The 24,186-nt window shown below is 48.1% G+C and overlaps 1 protein-coding gene across 4 annotated transcripts in view; it reads right to left on the bottom strand.

Moving 5' to 3' along the window:
* Positions 1-24,186, bottom strand: part of ADD1 (adducin 1) — a 293,072-nt gene that overhangs the window by 203,801 nt on the left and 65,085 nt on the right. For all 4 annotated transcript variants that reach the window (XM_030191131.1, XM_030191128.1, XM_030191129.1 and 1 more), the window contains exon 2: positions 12,503-12,706. In XM_030191131.1, coding sequence (XP_030046991.1) covers positions 12,503-12,697 — 195 coding nt within the window. In that variant the 5' untranslated portion in view covers positions 12,698-12,706. The remainder of the gene's footprint in view (positions 1-12,502; positions 12,707-24,186) is intronic.

The raw sequence follows: 24,186 nt of genomic DNA, 5'->3' as shown, positions 1-24,186 counted from the left end.
ACCTACGTAGGTTGCTTACGTCAGACTGGGGCGTGCGAGGGGGGGATCCCGACCTGCAAGCCTTTTAGCTGTCTGATCTAGCAGAAGAGTGCAGTTGAAGATAACTCTAAAAAGAACGACCCTCGTAAATCCCCTTTTGTAACAAAAGACCTCTTTGCAGTTGTTTACAGTACTGGGAAAATTGGCTTTAGGGGATAGAGTGTTAAATTTCAAAGCTGTTGGAGAAGGGGAGAGACAGAATTTTTAAGCTGCAGGGAGAAGCAGTATGTTTTGTTTTGTAATGATGCAGGGGAAAGCGGAGAGCCACGTGTTTGTATCTCACTTTTCTTTTTAAACATGCTGGCTTGGATTTTTATGGTGCAGGGGGCCTTAACGACAGGTCTGAGCACACGTAAAATTTCTGACGGTAAATGATTCGTTGCAATCATCGGTATGGTTAGTGCATTCCGAATTGTCCACATTTCAATGGTAGTTTCTCCTTTGCATTCCGTTTTCGTTAGCTGCTTGCTTTGTAGGAAAAATGCCTTTAATGCATGCAACGGTTAGGAATTTCCTTCGTTAAAGGGTTGTTAGAGGGTCGTTAAGGTTTAGTGCATCTAGCCCTATGTGTGAAGGTAAGGACTATACTGGTAGGGCTGTACTACCATCCACCAGTAAAGAATGTTTAGACACTCCTATAAATAAAACTATCTATGCTTCTCTTTGGTTGAATCCCAATATATAGATTAACAATAATGTTTGTTACTGGCCTTCATGGTCAATCAATAAAATATGGTCCCTAAAGGATATCTTAGATCCAATGCAAATGACCCCTTTATCATTCTCCAAATTGCAATCAACATTTTCAATAGGCCCAACACAATACTTTCAATAGATACAATTAACACACTGTCATAAGAAATCTAAAATATGAAATAATCTAAGCTCGGCAATGCCCTCAATTTACCAAATAACCAAAACCCTATTAGATAAAGGACATATAGCTTCACCTATTTACAAACTGATACTCTCGAACAAATATAAATCCAAAGTTTCTATCATATCATTATGGGAATCCGACACCAACATAATAATTCCTGAATCTATTAATACTCACCTAAGGTCTACTCTTCTCAAACCTTTATCAGCAGCTAATTTATGCTTTTTCTCTACCACACAGCTATTTAGACTCCCAGAAAACTACATACTGCTGGGTTTAGCCTCCTCTAACTTATGCTGGCACTGCCACTCTCAAATAGATACCCATACCCTTAGCCACATGATTTATGAATGCCCTTCAATTCATCACTTCTGGACCAGTATCTGGGACAATATAAGTAAAATTTTCAAACTCAATCATTCAATATCTACCTCCATAGTGGTTTTCAAATCTTGTTCCCCCCTTCTCCCTCTTACTGAAAATCAGAAACCACTCTTCGATATATTAATAACTATTGCTTAACAATTAATCTTGACTAATTGGAAAAACTCCAAACTTTTAAATGAACATTTTTGGTGACAGTTTTATTATACAGTGAAACCTCGGTTTTCGTCGCCTTCGGATTTCGTCGTTTTCGTTTTTTGTCGTTTTTTTCATCAAAAAATTTGTCTCGGTTTTCGTCTGTCGCCTCGGATTTCGTCTTCAGCTGGCAGGGTCTGAAGGAGCAGCTGGAGGGTTTCTCCAAAAAAAGGAAGCCTCATCGTTCCCAGTGGGAGAGGGAAGTGAGACTGAGGGTCCCGACCGCTCACATAGTACAGCTGCCAGAGTTTCACCGCAGCCAAGAAGAGCAATAACGGAAGCACAAACGTGCAAAGGGCTGGCTCTGAGCCCCTCCCATCAGAATGACGCTGGCTAAAATCTTTAACCATTTGGATTCTCCTACCACCTCCAGCTGTTTCTGCAGTCCACACAGGCTTCATTGTATTTGCCCGCTCCAGGCTTTCTTCTGCCGTCTGCGCACTCCTTGCTTCCTTCTCTGCTGGTTTGCAGCTTTTTACAGTGTTTTTTTCCTCCCCTCCTCAAGCTTTGGACTGCTAAACTGAATGTAACTGTAAAATTAAAAATGAAAGAGCAGAGGAGAGAGACAAAGCTGAGAGATTAAGTTTCAGTTCAAGAGATGTTCAATGCCTCTAAGGTCTCGTGAACTGTGAAACCTGGACAGCCAGTCAGTGAAGAAAAGCCTAAAAAAGCAAGAGAATGGAGAGGAAAAGACACACGCCGTTTATTAGAGACAAATATAAGGGGAAGACACTTGCCTCGGTTTTCGTCGGTTTCAGTTTTCGTCAATAGTTTTCAGACGAATTATTGACGAAAACCAAGGTTTCACTGTATCATAAATATGAATTACCAGCAGCCACCTTAAACGGTTCTCTTTATAAAAAGCATTTAATCTGGTACCCCCTTACTGAGTATATTAAGTCTTTCGATCCAAATAAATAACATGGTTATTATTGTCTTTAGAAACAAGAAGTAGATGGCTTTTATAACATTAACAACAAATATTTCTCTCTTTGATCTTATAATATATGCCTCTGAATGTACTTAAATTGTATTCACACACTGTTTTTGTGTGCTTATTCTTGAATTGTTATAACTTTTAAATTTCAATAAAATTTCATGGGGGAAAAGCGAATGCTACATACCTGTAGAAGGTATTCTCCGAGGACAGCAGGCTGATTGTTCTCACTGATGGGTGACGTCCACGGCAGCCCCTCCAATCGGAATCTTCACTAGCAAAGTCCTTTGCTAGCCCTCGCGCGCCCGCGCGCACCGCGCATGCGCGGCCGTCTTCCCGCCCGAAACCGGCTCGAGCCGGCCAGTCCAGTATGTAGCAAGACAATACTCTTAAGGGAAGACACAACTCCAAAGGGGAGGCGGGCGGGTTTGTGAGAACAATCAGCCTGCTGTCCTCGGAGAATACCTTCTACAGGTATGTAGCATTCGCTTTCTCCGAGGACAAGCAGGCTGCTTGTTCTCACTGATGAGGTATCCCTAGCCCCCAGGCTCACTCAAAACAACAACCATGGTCAATTGGGCCTCGCAACGGCGAGGACATAACAGAGATTGACCTAAAAAAATTTTACCAACTAACTGAGAGTGTAGCCTGGAACAGAACAAACAGGGCCCTCGGGGGGTGGAGTTGGATCCTAAAGCCCAAACAGGTTCTGAAGAACTGACTGCCCGAACCGACTGTCGCGTCGGGTATCCTGCTGCAGGCAGTAATGGGATGTGAATGTGTGGACAGAAGCCCACGTCGCAGCTTTGCAAATTTCTTCAATGGAGGCTGACTTCAAGTGGGCTACCGACGCAGCCATGGCTCTAACATTATGAGCCGTGACATGACCCTCAAGAGCCAGCCCCGCCTGGGCGTAAGTGAAGGAAATGCAATCTGCTAGCCAATTGGATATGGTGCGTTTCCCTACAGCCACTCCCCTCCTATTGGGATCAAAAGAAACAAACAATTGGGCGGACTGTCTGTGGGGCTGTGTCCGCTCCAAGTAGAAGGCCAATGCTCTCTTGCAGTCCAATGTGTGCAGCTGACGTTCAGCAGGGCAGGAATGAGGACGGGGAAAGAATGTTGGCAAGACAATTGACTGGTTCAGATGGAACTCCGACACGACCTTTGGCAAGAACTTAGGGTGAGTGCGGAGGACTACTCTGTTATGATGAAATTTGGTGTAAGGGGCCTGGGCTACCAGGGCCTGAAGCTCACTGACTCTACGAGCTGAAGTAACTGCCACCAAGAAAATGACCTTCCAGGTCAAGTACTTCGGATGGCAGGAATTCAGTGGCTCAAACGGAGGTTTCATCAGCTGGGTGAGAACGACATTGAGATCCCATGACACTGTAGGAGGCTTGACAGGGGGCTTTGACAAAAGCAAACCTCTCATGAAGCGAACAACTAAAGGCTGTCCTGAGATCGGCTTACCTTCCACATGGTAATGGTATGCACTGATTGCACTAAGATGAACTCTTACAGAGTTGGTCTTGAGACCAGACTCAGACAAGTGCAGAAGGTATTCAAGCAGGGTCTGTGTAGGACAAGAGCGAGGATCTAGGGCCTTGCTGTCACACCAGACGGCAAACCTCCGCCAATGAAAGAAGTAACTTCTCTTAGTGGAGTCTTTCCTGGAAGCAAGCAAGATGCGGGAGACACCCTCTGGCAGACCCAAAGAGGCAAAATCTACGCCCTCAACATCCAGGCCGTGAGAGCCAGAGACTGGAGGTTGGGATGCAGAAGAGCCCCTTCGTCCTGCGTGATGAGGGTCGGAAAACACTCCAATCTCCACGGTTCTTCGGAGGATAACTCCAGAAGAAGAGGGAACCAGATCTGACGCGGCCAAAAAGGAGCAATCAGGATCATGGTGCCTCGGTCTTGCTTGAGTTTCAACAAAGTCTTCCCCACCAGAGGAATGGGAGGATAAGCATACAGCAGACCCTCCCCCCAGTCCAGGAGGAAGGCATCCGATGCCAGTCTGCCGTGGGCCTGAAGCCTGGAACAGAACTGAGGGACTTTGTGGTTCACTCGAGATGCGAAGAGATCCACCAAGGGGGTGCCCCACGCTTGGAAGATCTGGCGCACCACTTTGGAATTGAGCGACCACTCGTGAGGTTGCATAATCCTGCTCAGTCTGTCGGCCAGACTGTTGTTTACGCCTGCCAGATATGTGGCTTGGAGCACCATGCCGTTCCGGCGAGCCCAGGTCCACATGCTGACGGCTTCCTGACACAGGGGGCGAGATCCGGTGCCCCCCTGCTTGTTTACATAATACATGGCAACCTGGTTGTCTGTCTGAATTTGGATAATTTGGTGGGACAGCCGATCTCTGAAAGCCTTCAGAGCGTTCCAGATCGCTCGTAACTCCAGAAGATTGATCTGTAGATCGCGTTCTTGGAGGGACCAGCTTCCTTGGGTGTGAAGCCCATCGACATGAGCTCCCCATCCCAGGAGAGACGCATCCGTGGTCAGCACTTTTTGTGGCTGAGGAATTTGGAAGGGACGTCCCAGAGTCAAATTGGTCCAAATCGTCCACCAAAACAGGGATTCGAGAAAACTCGTGGACAGGTGGATCACGTCCTCTAGTCCCCCAGCGGCCTGATACCACTGGGAGGCTAGGGTCCATTGAGCAGATCTCATGTGAAGGCGGGCCATGGGAGTCACATGAACTGTGGAGGCCATGTGGCCCAGCAATCTCAACATCTGCCGAGCTGTGATCTGCTGGGACGCCCGCACCCGGGAGACGAGGGACAACAAGTTGTTGGCTCTCGTCTCTGGGAGATAGGCGCGAGCCGTCCGAGAATCCAGCAGGGCTCCTATGAATTCGAGGTTCTGCACTGGAAGAAGATGGGACTTTGGGTAATTTATCACAAACCCCAGTAGCTCCAGAAGGCGAATAGTCATCTGCATGGATTGCAGGGCTCCTGCCTCGGATGTGTTCTTCACCAGCCAATCGTCGAGATATGGGAACACGTGCACTCCCAGCCTGCGAAGTGCCGCTGCTACCACAGCTAGGCACTTTGTGAACACCCTGGGCGCAGAGGCGAGCCCAAAGGGTAGCACACAGTACTGGAAGTGGCGGGTGCCCAACTGAAATCGCAGATACTGTCTGTGAGCTGGCAGTATCGGGATGTGTGTATAGGCATCCTTCAAGTCCAGAGAGCATAGCCAATCGTTTTGCTGAATCATGGGGAGAAGGGTGCCCAGGGAAAGCATCCTGAACTTTTCTTTTACGAGATATTTGTTCAGGGCCCTTAGGTCTAGGATGGGACGCATCCCCCCTGTTTTCTTTTCCACAAGGAAGTACCTGGAATAGAATCCCAGCCCTTCTTGCCCGGATGGCACGGGCTCGACCGCATTGGCGCTGAGAAGGGCGGAGAGTTCCTCTGCAAGTACCCTCTTGTGCTGGAAGCTGTAAGACTGAGCTCCCGGTGGACAATTTGGAGGGTTTGATGCCAAATTGAGGGTGTATCCTTGCCGGACTATTTGCAGAACCCACTGATCGGAGGTTATGAGAGGCCACCTTTGGTGAAAAGCTTTCAACCTCCCTCCGACTGGCAGGTCGCCCGGCACGGACACTTGGATGTCGGCTATGCTCTGCTGGAGCCAGTCAAAAGCTCGCCCCTTGCTTTTGCTGGGGAGCCGCGGGGCCTTGCTGAGTCGCACGCTGCTGACGAGAGCGAGCGCGCTGGGGCTTAGCCTGGGCCGCAGGCTGTCGGGAAGGAGGATTGTACCTACGCCTGCCAGAAGAGTAGGGAACAGTCTTCCTTCCCCCGAAAAATCGTCTACCTGTAGAGGTAGAAGCTGAAGGCTGCCGGCGGGCGAATTTGTCGAATGCGGTGTCCCGCTGGTGGAGAGACTCTACCACCTGTTCGACTTTTTCGCCAAAAATGTTGTCCGCACGGCAAGGCGAGTCCGCAATCCGCTGCTGGATTCTATTCTCCAGGTCGGCGGCGCGCAGCCATGAGAGCCTGCGCATCACCACACCTTGAGCAGCGGCCCTGGACGCAACATCAAAAGTGTCATAAACTCCTCTGGCCAGGAATTTTCTGCACGCCTTCAGCTGCCTGACCACCTCCTGAAAAGGCTTGGCTTGCTCAGGGGGAAGAGCATCAACCAAGCCCGCCAACTGCCGCACATTGTTCCGCATGTGCATGCTCGTGTAGAGCTGGTAAGACTGGATCTTGGACACGAGCATAGAGGAATGGTAGGCCTTCCTCCCAAAGGAGTCTAAGGTTCTAGCGTCCTTGCCCGGGGGCGCCGAAGCATGTTCCCTAGAACTCTTAGCCTTCTTTAGGGCCAAATCCACAACTCCAGAATCGTGAGGCAACTGAGTGCGCATCAGCTCTGGGTCCCCATGGATCCGGTACTGGGACTCGATCTTCTTGGGAATGTGGGGATTACTTAATGGCTTAGTCCAGTTCGCAAGCAATGTCTTTTTCAGGACATGGTGCAAGGGAACAGTGGACGCTTCCTTAGGTGGAGAAGGATAGTCCAGGAGCTCAAACATTTCAGCCCTGGGCTCGTCCTCCACAACCACCGGGAAGGAGATGGCCGTAGACATCTCCCGGACAAAGGAAGCAAAAGACAGACTCTCGGGAGGAGAAAGCTGTCTTTCAGGAGAGGGAGTGGGATCAGAAGGAAGACCCTCAGACTCCTCGTCAGAGAAATATCGAGGATCTTCCTCTTCCTCCCACGAGGCCTCACCCTCGGTGTCAGATACAAGTTCACGAACCTGTGTCTGCAACCTCGCCCTGCTCGACTCAGTGGAGCCACGTCCACGATGGGGGCGTCGAGAGGTAGACTCCCTCGCCCGCATCGGCGAAGCTCCCTCCGCCGACGTAGTCGGGGAGCCTTCCTGGGAGGTGGCCGCGGTCGGTACCGCACGCGGTACCGACGTCGGGGACCTCAACCTGGGCGATGGGCCAGCCGGCGCCACGCTCGACGGTACCGGAGGCGCAAGCACCGCCGGTACCGGAGGGGTAGGGCGCAACAGCTCTCCCAGAATCTCTGGGAGAACGGCCCGGAGGCTCTCGTTTAGAGCGGCTGTAGAGAAAGGCTGTGAGGTCGATGCAGGCGTCGACGTCAGTACCTGTTCCGGGCGTGGAGGCTGTACCGGGCTGTCCAGAGCGGAGCGCATCGACACCTCCTGAACAGAGGGTGAGCGGTCCTCTCGGTGCCGATGCCTGCTGGGTGCCGAATCCCTCGGCGACCCAGAGCTCTCGGTGCCGACATGGGGAGGAGACCGGTGTCGATGCTTCTTCGATTTCTTCCGAAGCATGTCACCGAAGCTCCCCGGCACCGACGAGGAGGACGTCGAATCCATCCGTCGCTTCCTCGGGGCCGAGACTGAAGAAGGTCGATCTCGGGGGGGCTGTACCGCAGGAGCCCTCAGGGTAGGAGGAGACCCACCCGAGGGCTCACCGCCACCAGCAGGGGAATGGACAGCCCTCACCTGCACTCCACCCGATGCACCACCGTCCGACGACATCAGCAGACGAGGTCCTGGTACCACCGACGTCGATGCAGCTATCCGATGTCTCGGCGCCGATGCAGAGGCCCGATGCCTCGATGCACTCGATGCAGGGGCGGCCGAGGAAGATGGTCTGGACGCTGACGACGTCGATGCACTCGAAGATCCCGGTGCCGATGCCGACGAAGAGCCCGAGAACAACACGTTCCACTGGGCTAGTCTCGCTACCTGAGTCCGCCTTTGAAGAAGGGAACACAGACTACAGTTCTGAGGGCGGTGCTCGGCCCCCAGACACTGAAGACACGACGAGTGTCGATCAGTGAGCGAGATAACCCGGGCGCACTGGGTGCACTTCTTGAAGCCGCTGGAAGGCTTCGATGTCATGGGCGGAAAAATCACGCCGGCGAAATCAAAAGCCGAAATGGCGAAATGGAAGCACCAAAAATTTAGAGGGAGAAAAAATCTCGACCGAGGCCGAAAAGAGGCCTACCCCGACGACGAAAGAAAACTTACCGGGGCAAAAAGCTGGAAGTACGGGGAGGATTGACACGAAACCCGGTCGAAGGGTTTCCGGAGCACTTCCCGACTAACAAAGCTTTCCCGAAGGAAAAAAACACGCTCAAACAGAATTTGGACGCGCGAGGTCGACTTTCCGGGGCTCGACACGGCGAAAACACGACCGTACCGAGTGCGGACAAAAGAAGACTGGCCGGCTCGAGCCGGTTTCGGGCGGGAAGACGGCCGCGCATGCGCGGTGCGCGCGGGCGCGCGAGGGCTAGCAAAGGACTTTGCTAGTGAAGATTCCGATTGGAGGGGCTGCCGTGGACGTCACCCATCAGTGAGAACAAGCAGCCTGCTTGTCCTCGGAGAAAAATGTTTACAGAAATTAGGAAAGCTGCCATATTAGGCAACAATATAATAATGGGCAATTTCAATTACCCCAATATTGACTGGATAAGTGTTACATCAGGGAACATTAGGGAGGTAAAATTCCTAGAAGTAATAAATAACTGCTTCTTGGAGCAACTGGTCCAGAAACCGACAAGAGGGGGAGCTATTTTAGATCTAGTCCTTAGTGAATTGCAAGGCATAGTACGAGGTAACGGAATTTGAGCTAATATCTGGAATGAAGTCACAAAGGAAATCTACTGTAGCAGCATTTAATTTTCGAAAGGGCGACTATGATAAAATTAGGAAAATGGTTAAAAAGAAGCTAAAAGGATCAGCTGCAAAGGTTAGGGACTTTAAATCAGGCATGAAAGTTGTTTAAAAATACCATCTTGAAAGCCCAGACTAGATGTATTCCACATATTAACAAAGGTGGAAAGAAGAGCAAACGACAGCCAGCATACTTAAAAAGTGAAGTGAAAGAGGCTATTACAGCCGAAAGAACGCTCTTCAAAGAATGAAAAAAGTACCCACTGAAGAAAATAAGAAGCAACATAAGCCCTGGCAAGTTAGATGAAAAGCATCAATAAAGAAGGCTAAAAGAGAATATGAAGAGCAACTTGCTGCAGAGGCAAAAACTCACAATAACAACTTTTTCAGTTACATCAGATTCAGACAGCCTGTGAGGGAATCCGTAGATCAAGAAGATACAAAAGGGATACTCAGGAAGGACAAGGCCATAGCAGAGACTGAATGAATGCTTTGCTTCAGTTTTTACAGAAGAAGATGTAAGAGATCTAACTGCACCAGAAATGGTTTTCAAGGGTGACAATGCAGAGAAACTAAAAGAAATCTCAGTGAACTTGGAACACGTACTGAGCCAAATCGATAAAGAGTAGTAGATCACCTGGACTGGATGGCATGCACCAGAGGGTACTGAAAGAACTCAAACATGAAATTGCTGAGCTGCTGTAAGTGAACTGTAGCCTGTCATTAACTGTCCATAGTACTTGAAGATTGGAGGCGTGAATAAACATGTCGATAAAGATGAGCCAGTTGATGTAGCGTTTTAACAACTTTCAGTAGTTTTGTATCATATGCAAATTTAATCACCTCATGTTCTGATTTCCAGAAAGCTTTTGAAACGTCCCTCATGAGAGAGTCCTGAGAAAATTAAAGAGTCATGGGATAAGAGGCAACGTTCTGCTGTGGATTAGGAATTGGTTATTGGACAGAAAACAGAAGGTAGGTTTAATAATTGCCCATTCTTCTCAACGGAGGAGGGTGAATAGTGGAGTGCTGCAGGGATCTGTACTGGGACCTGTGCTACTTAATATATTCATAAATGATATGGAAATCAGAACACGTGAGGTGATTAAATTTGCATACGATACAAAACTACTGAAAGTTGTTTAAACATATACAGACTGTGAAAAATTGCAGGAAGACCTTAGGAAATTGGAAGACTGGGCATCCAAATGCAAAAGTAATGCACATTGGGAAGAAAAATCCGAATCATAGTTACCTGATGCTAGGGTCCACCTTGGGAACATCTCAGAAAAAGATCTAGGTGTCATTGTAGACAATACACTGGAATCTTCTGCCCAGTGTGCGGCGGCGGCCAAAAAAGCAAACAGGATGCTAGGAATTATTAGGAAAGCGATGGTAAATAAGACCAAAAATACTATAATGCTCCATGGTGTGACCTCACCTTGAATACTGCATTCAATTCTGGTCAATGTATCTCAAAAAAAGATATAGAAGAATTAGAAAAGGTTCAAAGAAGAGTGACCAAAATGATAAAGGGGATGGAACACCTAAAGAGGTTAGGGCACTTCAGCTTAGAAAAGATGGCTGAGGGGAGATATGATTGAGGTCTACAAAATCCTGAGTGGTGTAGAATGGATAAAAGTTAACTGATTTTTTTACTCTTTCAAAAAGTACAAAGACTAAGGGATACTCGAAGTTACAGGGAAACATTTTTAAAACAAATAGGAGGAAATCTTTTTTCACTCAATGAATATTTAAGCTCTGGAACTCGTGGCCAGAAGATGTGGTAATAGAAGTTAGCACATCTAGATTTAAATAAGGTTTAATGAAGCACAAGCACGAGCACAATATACCCCAAGGGAAGTGAAATAATTATGTGAATATGGGTGTATATCGCATTATGGGTTGGTTTCTGTAAGATATGTGGGGGAAGTGAGATCAGGGTGTCATGAATTAACATTTACTTCCTTTAGGTTCAAACAAATGTTGAATGGTATGTTTTATTATCCATGTATTAGATGGTAATAAGGAAAGCACCATAATTTATGGGTGGAAGTTTGAGCTCAAGTCTAGCAATATTTAATGTGAATAGTTTATGACCTATACATATGTATTACAAATATACGCATACACCGGTGATTAAGATCTACTTGGGCTCAGCTGTATGTACATACACAAATATTAGGAGGTGCAACATCATATGTGCAATGATGGTTCCATTGTGACACCACCACATATTCCTCTTGGGGATATAATGGGTGTAAACGGTATGGTCTGAGCACATTTAAAATAATTTAAAACACTTTATAGTATTTTTTTAAAGTGCATACATAAAAATAAAAAAAGATAAATTATTTTGAACCCAAGTTTAATATAGTGAGTTAAATAAGGTTTGGCCAAGTCCATAGTCTGCTATTGAGATAGACATGGGGAAGCCTCTGATTGCCCTAAAATTGGTAACATGGAATGTTGCTATATGGGTTCCTGCCAAGTAACTGTGACCAGGCTTGGTTACTGTTGGAAACAGGATACTAGGCTAGATGGTCCATTAGTCTGATCCAGTATGGCTATTCTTATATTCTTAGCCAATTTTGAATTTGACTGAAGGATGGTATGCATTGAAAGAACTGTAAAATTGTTTGAGAGTCTCTTCTCCCTCCACTCGAATCATAAAAACGTTATCAATAAACCAGTAATATTTTATGTGTTTAGTCTTATATGTATGCAAAAATGTCTCCTCCAGTTCTGCCATGAAGACCAGTTACTATTACCCCAGCCATACGTTTATGCATAGTATCAACTTTCAATAAATAACAACAGCACAGCTTCAATAAGTGTTCAGCCTAACAACTGATAAGTTCAATGAAAAAAATGGTCATTCTTGTACAGAAAGACCACAACACACATTTATTAAAATATGCTAAGTATTTTTCAAGTACAGTCACTATCATCTGGTAGACATCATAGTATCTGGAAAATGACACTGCTTCTCTTCAAAGGGCATGTAGAATTTCCTTCTGGGAGTCATTAATGGGCTTCTATCTTCCCTGGTCTTAGACTCATGCTTACAATGCTCATAACTGGAGATGGGGGGGGGGGGCTACTCTGAAAATGGACCTATTAATGTTGCAGCACCCAAAGTTAGTAATGTATTAAAGCAGATTCAAAATCACTACTAATACCGGAAGGTAGCATTGTGAACTAATGTTTCATTTACTAGTCCCAACAAAATAATGTTGTTCCAAAATCAAGGGTATCTTTTTATGTGGTTCAGTGGCTACTTTAAGATTTAAACTAAGAGCCTCCATAGCATATATTCATGTGTTAAACATGCATGCAACTAAGAATGCAATTATCCACAAAGCTGTTCAAGGAGCAAGTATATTTTTCTTACTGGACTCTGCAGAATCATAGAGACTCTCTTCTTCTGCTCCATCATATTGAAGTCTTGACGAAGGTCAGGTGCCATGTTCCTCTCTCGCAAATACTCTGGGTTATTTTCATCAACCCTATCGAAGTACCTTTCCTTATGTGGAACAACAGTAGGAGGTGGTGAAGTCACCACCCCTGCTTCCGTATCCCCATTCATAGCACAATCCTAGAAATTCCATGAGAGAAGAGAACCACAATTATCTGTGAGACATACCTGTTTCACTATACAAACTGAATTATATTTAGATACAGATATATCTAACAAAAAACATAATACATAAATGTGATATCTAAACTTTTCAGGATGAGGTGTAAACAAATGCTCTCAAGCTTTCACTTCTTTATGCTTACTGTATATAAACATATCAGTAACACTGCATCTCGAGAACAAAGAAACTGTATAAACTGTAGGGAATGTGAGCACTATACCCCTTTCAGTCTTGTGCACACATTTTTGTGCTTAGCATGCAAACCTGCACATGCAGTTACACGCATAACTTAATTGATAAATTAGGTTCTAATTGCACTACCAATAAGTAGTTAACTATTAATTGGTGCTAATTGGCACTAATGTGCAGTTATGTTAACCGCACAGTCGTAATTCTAACACCTCAGTGTGGAAAACCTTTAGCATTTAACTGCTAAGGGGTGTGGGTATATATAGGACAGGCAGGTCAGGGTATACTCAGTGGTTACACACCAAGGTTATAGAATACCAACAGTTACAACTGCAACATACAGGTGTGGACATTTACACTAGCCACTGACCTAAATGTTGGTGCATAGAAAGCAAATTACGCTAGTCATCTATAACGGTAATTACATGTTTAATTGCTGATACAGAATTTGCACTTAGCATGCAGCATCCCAATACCTAACTTTAGGCAACCTGTTCTGGATTACCCCTCCCTACATGTTCAAATCCTCAAAGCAACCTGGAATCAAGGCTCAGGGTCTCTACTACATTAAATAATTCTACATAACTTTGCTTTCAATATATGATACCCCATTAATGGTTCTATTTATGAATGTTTATGTGTGATCTGCCTAGAATTATAGGCAGAATACAAACACATCTCTCTATATAAAACGCACCTCCAACGTTCTAATGAAGCCTCTGTTAGCCAACATTCTAAAGTGAAGGGGGTGAGATCGCATTGTGTCTGCCCCGCCCACGCGTCAAACGTGATGACGTCGAGGGCGGAGCAATGACACTCAACCAATCGCAACGCTCGGCAGCGAAGCGTCAGGGAAGGAGGCGGCGCTCTCAACGTCTAGCCTTCCCTTCGCTGTGTTCCGCCTTCTTCTGACGTCACGTCAAAAGAAGGCGGAACACAGCGAAGGGAAACCTAGACGTCGGGAGCGCCGCCTCCTTCCCTGACGCTTCGCTGCCGGAACCGGCACGGAGGTAAATTTAAAAACAAGAAAAAAAAAAAAAAAAAAAAACCATGTTGGGGGGAGAGAAGAGGGTGGCCACTAAAGAACAACAATGGGAGCGGCAGGGCAGGGGAGAAACGACAGCATGGATGCGAAGGGGGGGGGGGGGGAAGAAGAGGGCGGCCCAGGCTGGGACATGGGAGAGAGAGGAGCATGGATGCAAGGGGGGTCATGAAAGGGAGACAGGGGACTTGCTGCAAAAGGATGAATGGAGGCGGCAGGGGACAGAGGAGCATGGATGGGCATGGATTGGGATGGCAGGGCTCAGGAAGAGAGGGCAATTGCTGGAAAGGGATGAATGGAGGGGGCAGGGGACAGAGGAGCATGGATGGGCATGGATTGGGAGGGCAGGACTCAGGGAGAGAGGGAAATTGCTGGATAGGGATGAATAGAGGGAACAGATGGGCATGGATGGAAATGGATTGCAGGGCAGGCCTCAGGGAGAGAGGGCAATTGCTGGATAGGGAAAAATGGAGGGGCCAGGTGACAGATGAGCATGGATGGGCATGGATTCGAAGGGCAGGACTCAGGGAGACGGGAATTGCTGGATAAGAATGAATGGAGGGGACAGATGGCCATGGATGGATATGGATTGCAGGGCAGGCCTCAGGCAGAGAGGGGAAATGCTGGATAGGGAAAAATGGAGGGGCCAGGTGACAGATGAGCATGGATGGGCATGGATTGGAAGGGCAGGACTCAGGGAGAGGGGAATTGCTGGATAGGGATGAATGGAGGGCACAGATGGCCATGGATGCATATGGATTGCAGGGCAGGCCTCAGGCAGAGAGGGGAATTGCTGGATAGGGATGAATGGAGGGGCCAGGTGACAGAGGAGCATGGATTGGAAGGGCAGGACTCAGGGAGAGGGGAATTGCTGGATAGGGATGAATGGAGGGCACAGATGGCCATGGATGCATATGGATTGCAGGGCAGGCCTCAGGCAGAGAGGGGAAATGCTGGATAGGGAAAAATGGAGGGGCCAGGTGACAGATGAGCATGGATGGGCATGGATTGGAAGGGCAGGACTCAGGGAGAGGGGAATTGCTGGATAGGGATGAATGGAGGGCACAGATGGCCATGGATGCATATGGATTGCAGGGCAGGCCTCAGGCAGAGAGGGGAATTGCTGGATAGGGATGAATGGAGGGGCCAGGTGACAGAGGAGCATGGATTGGAAGGGCAGGACTCAGGGAGAGGGGAATTGCTGGATAGGGATGAATGGAGGAGACAGATGGCCATGGATGGATATGGATTGCAGGGCAGGCCTCAGGCAGAGAGGGGAAATGCTGGATACGGAAAAATGGAGGGGCCAGGTGACAGATGAGCATGGATGGGCATGGATTGGAAGGGCAGGACTCAGGGAGAAGGGAATTGCTGGATAGGGATGAATGGAGGGGACAGATGGGCATGGATGGATATGGATTGCAGAGCAGGCCTCAGGCAGAGAGGGGAAATGCTGGATAGGGAAAAATGGAGGGGCCAGGTGACAGAGGAGCATGGATGGGCATGGATTGGAAGGGCAGGACTCAGGGAGAGGGGAATTGCTGGATAGGGATGAATGGAGGGGACAGATGGGCATGGATGGATATGGATTGCAGAGCAGGCCTCAGGCAGAGGGGAAATGCTGGATAGGGAAAAATGGAGGGGCCAGGTGACAGATGAGCATGGATGGGCATGGATTGGAAGGGCAGGACTCAGGGAGAGGGGAATTGCTGGATAGGGATGAATGGAGGGGACAGATGGGCATGGATGGATATGGATTGCAGAGCAGGCCTCAGGCAGAGAGGGGAAATGCTGGATAGGGAAAAATGGAGGGGCCAGGTGACAGATGAGCATGGATGGGCATGGATTGGAAGGGCAGGACTCAGGGAGAGGGGAATTGCTGGATAGGGATGAATGGAGGGGACAGATGGGCATGGATGGATATGGATTGCAGGGCAGGCCCTCAGGCAGAGAGGGAAAATGCTGGATAGGGATGAATGGAGGGGGCAGGGGACAGAGGAGCATGGATGGGCACACACACACTCTCTATCACACTGTGTCTCACATACACACTTGCACACACTCTCATTCTCACACACACACTCTCTCACAAACACACTCTCTCTCTCACACACTCACACTTTCACTCTGACTCTCAAACAGTCACTCTCACATACACTCTCCCAAACATACACACTCCGAGGAAAACCTTGCTAGCGCCCGTTTCATTTGTGTCAGAAACGGGCCTTTTTTACTAGTAAATAAATAAAAAGCCCTAAGGGCTGAATTTTTAAAGCTCTTCAAAGCAGACTATAGATAAGAACAAGAATACAAGTGGCCTAAACATTGATACAGTGCAGGGGACAATGCAAAGTAAACAGAATAGCAAACTGGGCCCCAGTCTTGTGGGGAACTAGAACAATAGCCCCTCACTGGAGAAAGCACCAGAGTCTCTTTATGCCTGTTTTCTTCTCAAGCACCAACAGAGAAAAATCATAAAAGGTGTTGGAAAGACGTTCTGCAAGCCCTTGCTGGACCATTTCAAGAACCTACTGATTTATTTATCAGTATTTAGAGAGACTTGCTATTCCGTCAATCACACTATAGTACTGCTAAGCTGTTTATAATAATTTTAGTAATGGGATAAAATAAGGAGAAAACCAAAAGGATGAGGAAAAGTGTAGAAAAAGAAAAAAATCAGATTAAAAAGAGGAAAGGGAAAATTAGGTTCTTACCATGATAATTTTCTTTCCTTTAGTCATAGCAGATGAAGCCATTACGTATGGGTTATGTCCATCAACCAGCAGGGGAGATAGAGAGCACTCAAACTTTCTCAGTGCCCTCTTGGCCAGCTAGCTCCACTGCCTCTTCAGTATTTGAAGCTTCCAAAGCAGTATGGCAAACCGCAATGGGAATCACAAGAGCTTTCCTCACAGCGAACGATGGCCCATCACAAGGGCATGAACTCATAAAGGAGGGAATGCACATCCTCCTGGAGGGAATAAACTCATCCTCCTTATTGTAGAAGTGGAGGGGAACACACGCACCTCCTGGAGGGAATCACACATCCTCCCAACACACTGGAGGGAATGAACTCATCCTCCTATTTATAGAACTGGAGGGGAACACACGCGCCTCCTGGAGGGAATCAACACATCCTCCAAAAAACATACTGGAGGGAATGAACTCATCCTCCTAAAGTTAAACTGAACATGAATCCTGAAGATTGTTTTCCAACTTTCTCCCAAGGAAGGAACTTCAGGAAATTAGAACAGAACCTGAAAAAACCCCAATTTACAGCATACTGACAATCCAACAGGGAGGGCTCATGGCTTCATCTGCTATGACTAAAGGAAAGAAAATTATCATGGTAAGAACCTAATTTTCCCTTCCTTGTCATCAAGCAGATGAAGCCATTACGTAAGGGATGTAACAAAGCAATCCCTAGATAGGGTGGGAACAAGCCACACCACGCGCTAGCACTTGTGCTCCAAAATGCGCATCCCTCCTGGCAGCCACATCCAGCCTGTAATGTCTGGTAAAGGAGAGCTTAGAAGCCCATGTTGCTGCACTGCATATCTCTTGAAGAGAGAATGCTCCAGTTTCAGCCCAAGAGGAAGAAATCGCTCTAGTAGAATGCGCCTTAAAGGCTACAGGCGGCACCCGGCCGGCCAGCAGATAAGCTGAAAAGATAGTCTCTTTGAGCCAGCGGGCAATAGTGGCCTTAGACGCTGGAGACCCTCTGCAAGAACTTGATAGTAAAACAAACAGATGATCAGAAGTCCTGAAAGAGTTAGTAACTCGCAGATACTGCAGCAGAGTCCTGCGCACATCCAAAAGGTGCAGCTGCCCAAAAGATTCTGGAAACTCTTCCTCTGAAAAAGAGGGCAAGAAAATAGGCTGGTTTAGGTGAAACGCTGAAACCACCTTAGGCATAAAGGAAGGCACGGTCCGAACCGTGACTCCAGACTCTGAAAATTGCAGAAATGGGTCTCTACAGGACAGCGCCTGGAGCTCTGACACCCGTCTCGCCGAGGTAATGGCCACCAGAAAAACGGCCTTCAGTGTCAAATCCTTCTCCGATACTCGCCGAAGCGGCTCAAAAGGAGATGCCTGCAGGGCTTTCAAAACTAGCCCCAGGTTCCAAGCTGGACAGGGTGCTCGCACGGGAGGTCGGAGCCTAAGCACCCCTCTAAGAAACAGTGCCACATCTGGGTGAGCAGCCAAAGACACGCCTCCCACCTTACCACGAAGGGAGGCCAACGCTGCCACTTGCACTTTGTACACCTTCCTGCAAAAAGTCCAGAATCGGCAAGACAGGAGCCCGCATTGGTGCAATGGCTCTGGAAGCACACCAAGACTCAAACAGGCACCAAATCCTAGCACAAGCTACGGAAGTGGACCGCTTGCGGGCTTGCAGAAGAGTGGTAATCACTTTATTGGAATAACCTTTATCCCTCAATTGCGCCCTCTCAATAGCCATGCCGTAAGACCAAAGCGGCAGGCGTCCTCCATGGCTACCGGACCCTGAGTCAACAGGTTCGGTACCAGAGGTAACGGCAGAGGAGCCTCCAGGAGCATCTGTCGGAGGTCTGCATACCAAGGTCTCCTTGGCCAATCCGGGGCGATGAGGACCACTTCTCCTGGGTGCAGCCGAATCCGCAAGAGCAGGCGCCCTATCAAGGGCCATGGGGGAAACACATAAAGAAGACCCGGAGGCCAGGGTTGAGCCAAGGCATCCAACCCCGCCGAGCGAGGATCTCTCCGTCTGCTGGACTTTGGCATTGGAACTTGTCGCCATGAGATCCATCACGGGCTTCCCCATTTGGCACAGATCTGCAGGAATACTTCGTCTGCCAGATTCCATTCTGCTGGATCGATCTGATGCCTGCTCAGATAATCGGCCTGCACATTGCTCTGACCTGCAATATGAACTGCCGACAGACACTGAAGATGCAGCTCGGCCCAGTGGCAAATCAGTTCGGCCTGCGCGGCTAGTGCTCTGCACCTTGTTCCGCCTTGTCGATTTATATAGGCCACTGTTGTCGTGTTGTCCGACATCACTCTGACAGCCAATCCTTCCAGGGTCACTTGAAAAGCCAGAAGCGCCTGAAACACCGCTTTCAACTCTAGGCGGTTGATGGACCACTCCGACTCCTCGGGTGTCCATAGACCCTGGGCATGCTTCCCCTTGCAATGTGCGCCCCAGCCCTTCAGGTTGGCATCCGTTACCACCAGGCACCAAATGGGGAGTGTCAGCGGCATTCCTCGCCGCAGCATGCTGTCCGAGAGCCACCACTCCATGCTGAGTCGGGCCGCAGGGAGCCAAGTGAGTCTGCATTGGTAATCCTGAGAAATTGGAGACCACCTCTGGAGAAGGGAATACTGTAGCGGTCTCAGGTGCGCTCTCGCCCAGGGTACCACTTCCATCGTGGCTGTCATCGATCCCAGCAGCTGGACAATGTCCCAAGCTCGCAGGCGGGGCATCCTCAGGAGCAGACGGACCTGATTCTGAAGCTTGCACCGCCTTAGCTCGGGTAGGAACACATAACCCGAGACTGTGTCGAACCTGGCCCCCAAAAATTCTAGAGATTGTGAAGGGGTCAGGTGACTTTTGGCCATATTGACGACCCAGCCTAGAGATTGCAGTACTGAGACCACTCTGGCTGTAACTTGTAAGCTCTCTGTTGCAGAGTCTGCTCTGATGAGCCAGTCGTCTAGGTACGGGTGAACCCTGATACCTTCTCGCCTGAGAAAAGCAGCTACTACCACCATTACCTTCGAAAAGGTTCGGGGAGCTGTGGCAAGGCCAAAAGGCAAGGCCCTGAACTGGAAATGTTTTCCCAACACCGCAAACCTCAGAAACTTCTGGTGCGGGGGCCAAATCGGTATGTGCAAGTAAGCTTCTTTCAGGTCTAGAGACGTGAGAAACTCTCCTGGCTGAACCGCCGCAATGACGGAGCGCAGGGATTCCATGTGGAAATGCCGCACTCTCAGGGACTTGTTCACTTCTTTTAAGTCCAGAATAGGGCGAAAGGACCCACCTTTTCGCGGCACCACAAAGTAGATGGAGTATCGGCCGTAGCCTTGCTCGGCGGGAGGCACCGGGGTCACCGCCCCTAACTGAATCAGACCTTGTAAAGTCTCCTCCACCGCCGCCCGTTTGACGGCAGAACCGCATCGGGACTCCACAAACACGTCTCTTACTGGGGCGTTGAATTGTATTCTGTATCCATCTCCAATCAGGTCCAGAACCCACTGATCTGAGGAAATGTTGGCCCACTCCTCAGCAAAGAGGGAAAGTCGTCCTCCGATGACAGGCATCGAGGAGAGGGCCGGCGCACCATCATTGAGAGGGTCGCCCCTGAACTCCTGGTCTTGAGCCACCAGCTGCGGAACGCTTGTCCGAGCGAAAGGAGTTCCTCTGCTGACCACGGGCACGTGAAGTGAACCCAGCCGAACGCCCCGGGCGGTACCTTCTAGCTTCACGGAAGCGAGGTCTGTACGAGGAGTGGACCGCCTGGCCCTTAGAGGAAGGCCTCTGCCTATCTTCAGGCAAGCACTGGGGTTTTGGATCACCCAAGCCTTTCACAATTTTCTCCAACTCCTCACCAAATAGGAGAAGTCCTTGAAAAGGCAACTTCACCAACCTTTGCTTAGAGGCCATGTCCGCTGCCCAGTGTCGTAGCCACAGACGACGGCGAGCCGCCACTGCTACTGCCATTTGTTTAGCCGAAGCTCTGACAAGGTCATAAAGGGCATCAGCCAGAAAGGACAAGGCCACCTCCATCCGCGGAGCCACATCCAAGAAGGGCTCCGCTCCATCTCCGGGCTGTGCCACTGCCTGTTGCAGCCAAGCTAGGCAGGCTCTAGGAGCATAACAGCTGCATGCAGACGCCCGAACAGTAAGACCTGCAATTTCAAAGGACCGTTTCAATGCTGTTTCCAGCCTAAGGTCTTGAACATCCTTCAGGGCAACACCTCCTTCAACAGGGAGGGTAGTTCTCTTTGTCACCGCAGTGACTAGGGCATCCACTGTAGGCATTTGAAAACGAGCCATATGCCCCTCACGCAGAGGGTATAACTGCCCCATAGCCCTGGAAACTCTCAAAGGTCCCTCGGGGTCAGCCCACTGAGCCGACACAAGCTCTAGGATGGAGTCATGCAAAGGGAAGGCCCGAGCAGCTTTCTTGGTACTAGCCATCCTGGGATTACCCGAGGAGGCCATGCCACTGTCAGGATCTTCAATCGAGAGGGCCTGCAGGGTATCTGAAATAAGCGCTGGCAGCTCTTCACGGTGGAAAATCCTCACCGTGGAGGGATCATCCAGATCCTGTGGTAAATCCGCACCTGACTCCGGTTCCTCAGACCAAGAACGTCTGTCAGAGTTCTCCGAATCCTCACACCCCGACCACGGGGGGGAAAAAGGTGCACCACAATCTGAAGGGGAATTAACCCTTCTGCGCTTATCTTTGGGCCAATCATCCGGGAAAACCTCACTGGGCATTCCCAGGCCAGAATCCATCGGGGGGGCAATCAAAGGGGCCTCAGGCGACCCTTGAGGGAGGGCTCTTTTCATCATGTATGCTTTATGCAGCAAAAGCACAAAATCCGGGGAGAAAATCTCACCCTGGGCACCCAAATCCTGTCCGGTGCTAGCCACTCCTGAAATAACCTCATCTCGAGGTGCCCCACCCGGCTCAGGTCGCTCCGTGTCCACGGAGGCCGCGCCATGCGGTGTAAGCAAAATGGCGCCCGCTGCCAGCTCAGAGCGGGAAGAAACATCGCTCGCCATGCTCGGGCCGGCTCCTACGCCTGTACAGCACGATTTACAGAGCCCTGCTGCTGATTTGCGCTTGCCACACGTGGAACAGCGCTTTACATTGTCCGCAGCCATCGCCGAAAAACGGCGGTAAAAACCAAAATGGCGGTTTCGCGCCAAAATCGCCCCGATCGCGGGCCCACCCCGGAGGAGTTGGAAAACACTCTTACCTCAAAGGATCTAGCGTACAACTACGATCCTGCTGAAAATCAGGTCAAAAACCTCTGTTCCAGCGTCTCTGCGTTTAAAAACACGACGCGACTTTTTTTTTTTTTTTTTTTTTTTAAACGCTGTGAGGAAAGCAGAGGTACTGAAGACTCCGGAGGCTCAGATGAGTGGGAAAGGCAGGAAAAGGGCGAACCTATATGCCTGCATCCACTGTTGGTGGGTAAGGACAGGGAAAGCAATGCAATATGTCCACATCCACGGAGGTATGGGTAAGGCAGGGAAAGGGCTAACCTATGTGCCTTTAAAGTGAAGCTGCTATAGCCTCCAACACCCCGGTTAACAACTGGCAAGCCAGGAACCACCTCCCGGCAGATTTTTCTGGAGCTCGAGAAGCTGCAGCCACCCTGCTAGGGGAGATAGAGAATACTGAAGAGGCAGTGGAGCTAGCTGGCCAAGAGGGCACTGAGAAAGTTTGAGTGCTCTCTATCTCCCCTGCTGGTTGATGGACATAACCCATACGTAATGGCTTCATCTGCTTGATGACAAGGAAAGGTAGGTTTTATAGAGCAAAATGACTGAGAAAGAGCAGCAGGCAGAAAACATTCACTTAGTATCATGGCAAGTATTCTGGAAAAGCCACACAGGAGCAGAAGGCAACAAACTGACTTCCAGCCCAGGACAGAATTTTCAAAGATTCTTTATTTAAAGGCACCAGAGAAACAACACAACATGAGTCTGTGTTTCGGAGGACTTAGTCGCCTGCCTCAGGGGTCACAAGAGACAATATGTACAGAAAATAAAAAAAAGAATGTCAAAACCATACATACAAAATATATAAAACATAAATATAATGAATTTAAATTAAACAAACTAGACTGTATAAAACAATGTACCAAACATGTTAAAAATATAAAATTAAAAGAAGTAACATGTCATAAAAACATTTGTCATAACCATGTTAACCATGATAGAGAAAAAAAACAAACAGCGCTTCTATAACCTTTCCAGGAAGGAAGATGCAGCTGTCCTAACCTCAGTCACCAACCACTCAATAGTGATCAAACCAGCAGATAAAGGTGGGGGCATCGTGGTACAAAATAGAAGCGATTTCATTGCATAAATAGAAAGACAGATGAATGACACACAATATATTATACAGTAGGGCTGAACATTTAACACGTTAATAACAATTAACACTGACTCCACTCAGAGCTGCTAGTGCCACCAACCCCACTCAGAGCTGGGATCCCCTCCCCTTTCACAACTGTGAAGAGAGAAAATGGCAACGGACAACGATAAAGTTTTGCTGAACAGCGACATTTGTTTCAAGAACAAGACAACAGTTGTTTGCAAATATTGTGGTAAGGATTTCAATTACCTTAGAAGCCTCACTACACTGACCTACCAAGGGCTACCATTAGGTGAAAGTATATCTATAACTGCTGATTTTTTTTTTATTTATGCAATTTCAATATTACATTTATATTCATACAAATGCAGGAATTTAGAAATATAATACACAGGAAACAAAATTATTCCTTTCTATAGGTTAGGAAAAAATTACTAATATATTGAACTACATTTGAAGAGGGCAAAAAACAAGAAAATTAAAAAGAAAAATAAAGAGTAATCACTCAGAGAGGGGAGTACATTATGCTCGCAAGCAGATTTCACAGCATATTATCCTGTGCGAATATTCAGGCAGAAACATCTCCCTTTTCCTTAGATATTATATATTCCTGCATTTTCTTTGGATCAAGAAATACATAATTTATATTATTCAAAGATACTAGACATCTACAAGGATATTTTAACACATGTGTACCACCTAAAGCGAGTATTCTAGGTTTTAAAGCCATGAATTCTCGCCTTCTTTTTTGTGTATCTCTATTTAAATCAGGAAATATCTGAACTTTTTCACCAAAGAATTTAGCATTCATATGTCTAAAGTACAGTCTGGCTCAAATGCAAATGTTACTAAGAGAGTTGTTTGTTGTGTTACCACTTCTAATGAGCTTTCCAAGAATTTAGTAATATTAAGTTCAGGTTGAGGTTCCAAGGCCCGAGTTTTGATTCCTGTTATATATTGAGCTTTAACGATGCATGGGAAACCCTCTGTTGGAACAGATAAAACTTCTCCAAGGTATTTTTTTAGCATATCAGTTGCAGGAATCAAGGGTGCTTTTGGAAAGTGAAGGAACCTTAAATTGTTCCTCCTCCCTTGGTTGTCAAGATAT

Source organism: Microcaecilia unicolor, chromosome 2 (genome assembly GCF_901765095.1).
Source record: "Microcaecilia unicolor chromosome 2, aMicUni1.1, whole genome shotgun sequence".
NCBI classification, from domain to species: domain Eukaryota; kingdom Metazoa; phylum Chordata; class Amphibia; order Gymnophiona; family Siphonopidae; genus Microcaecilia; species Microcaecilia unicolor.
The sequence above is the reverse complement of the archived record's forward strand: the minus strand, read 5'-3'. Positions and strand labels throughout refer to the sequence as shown.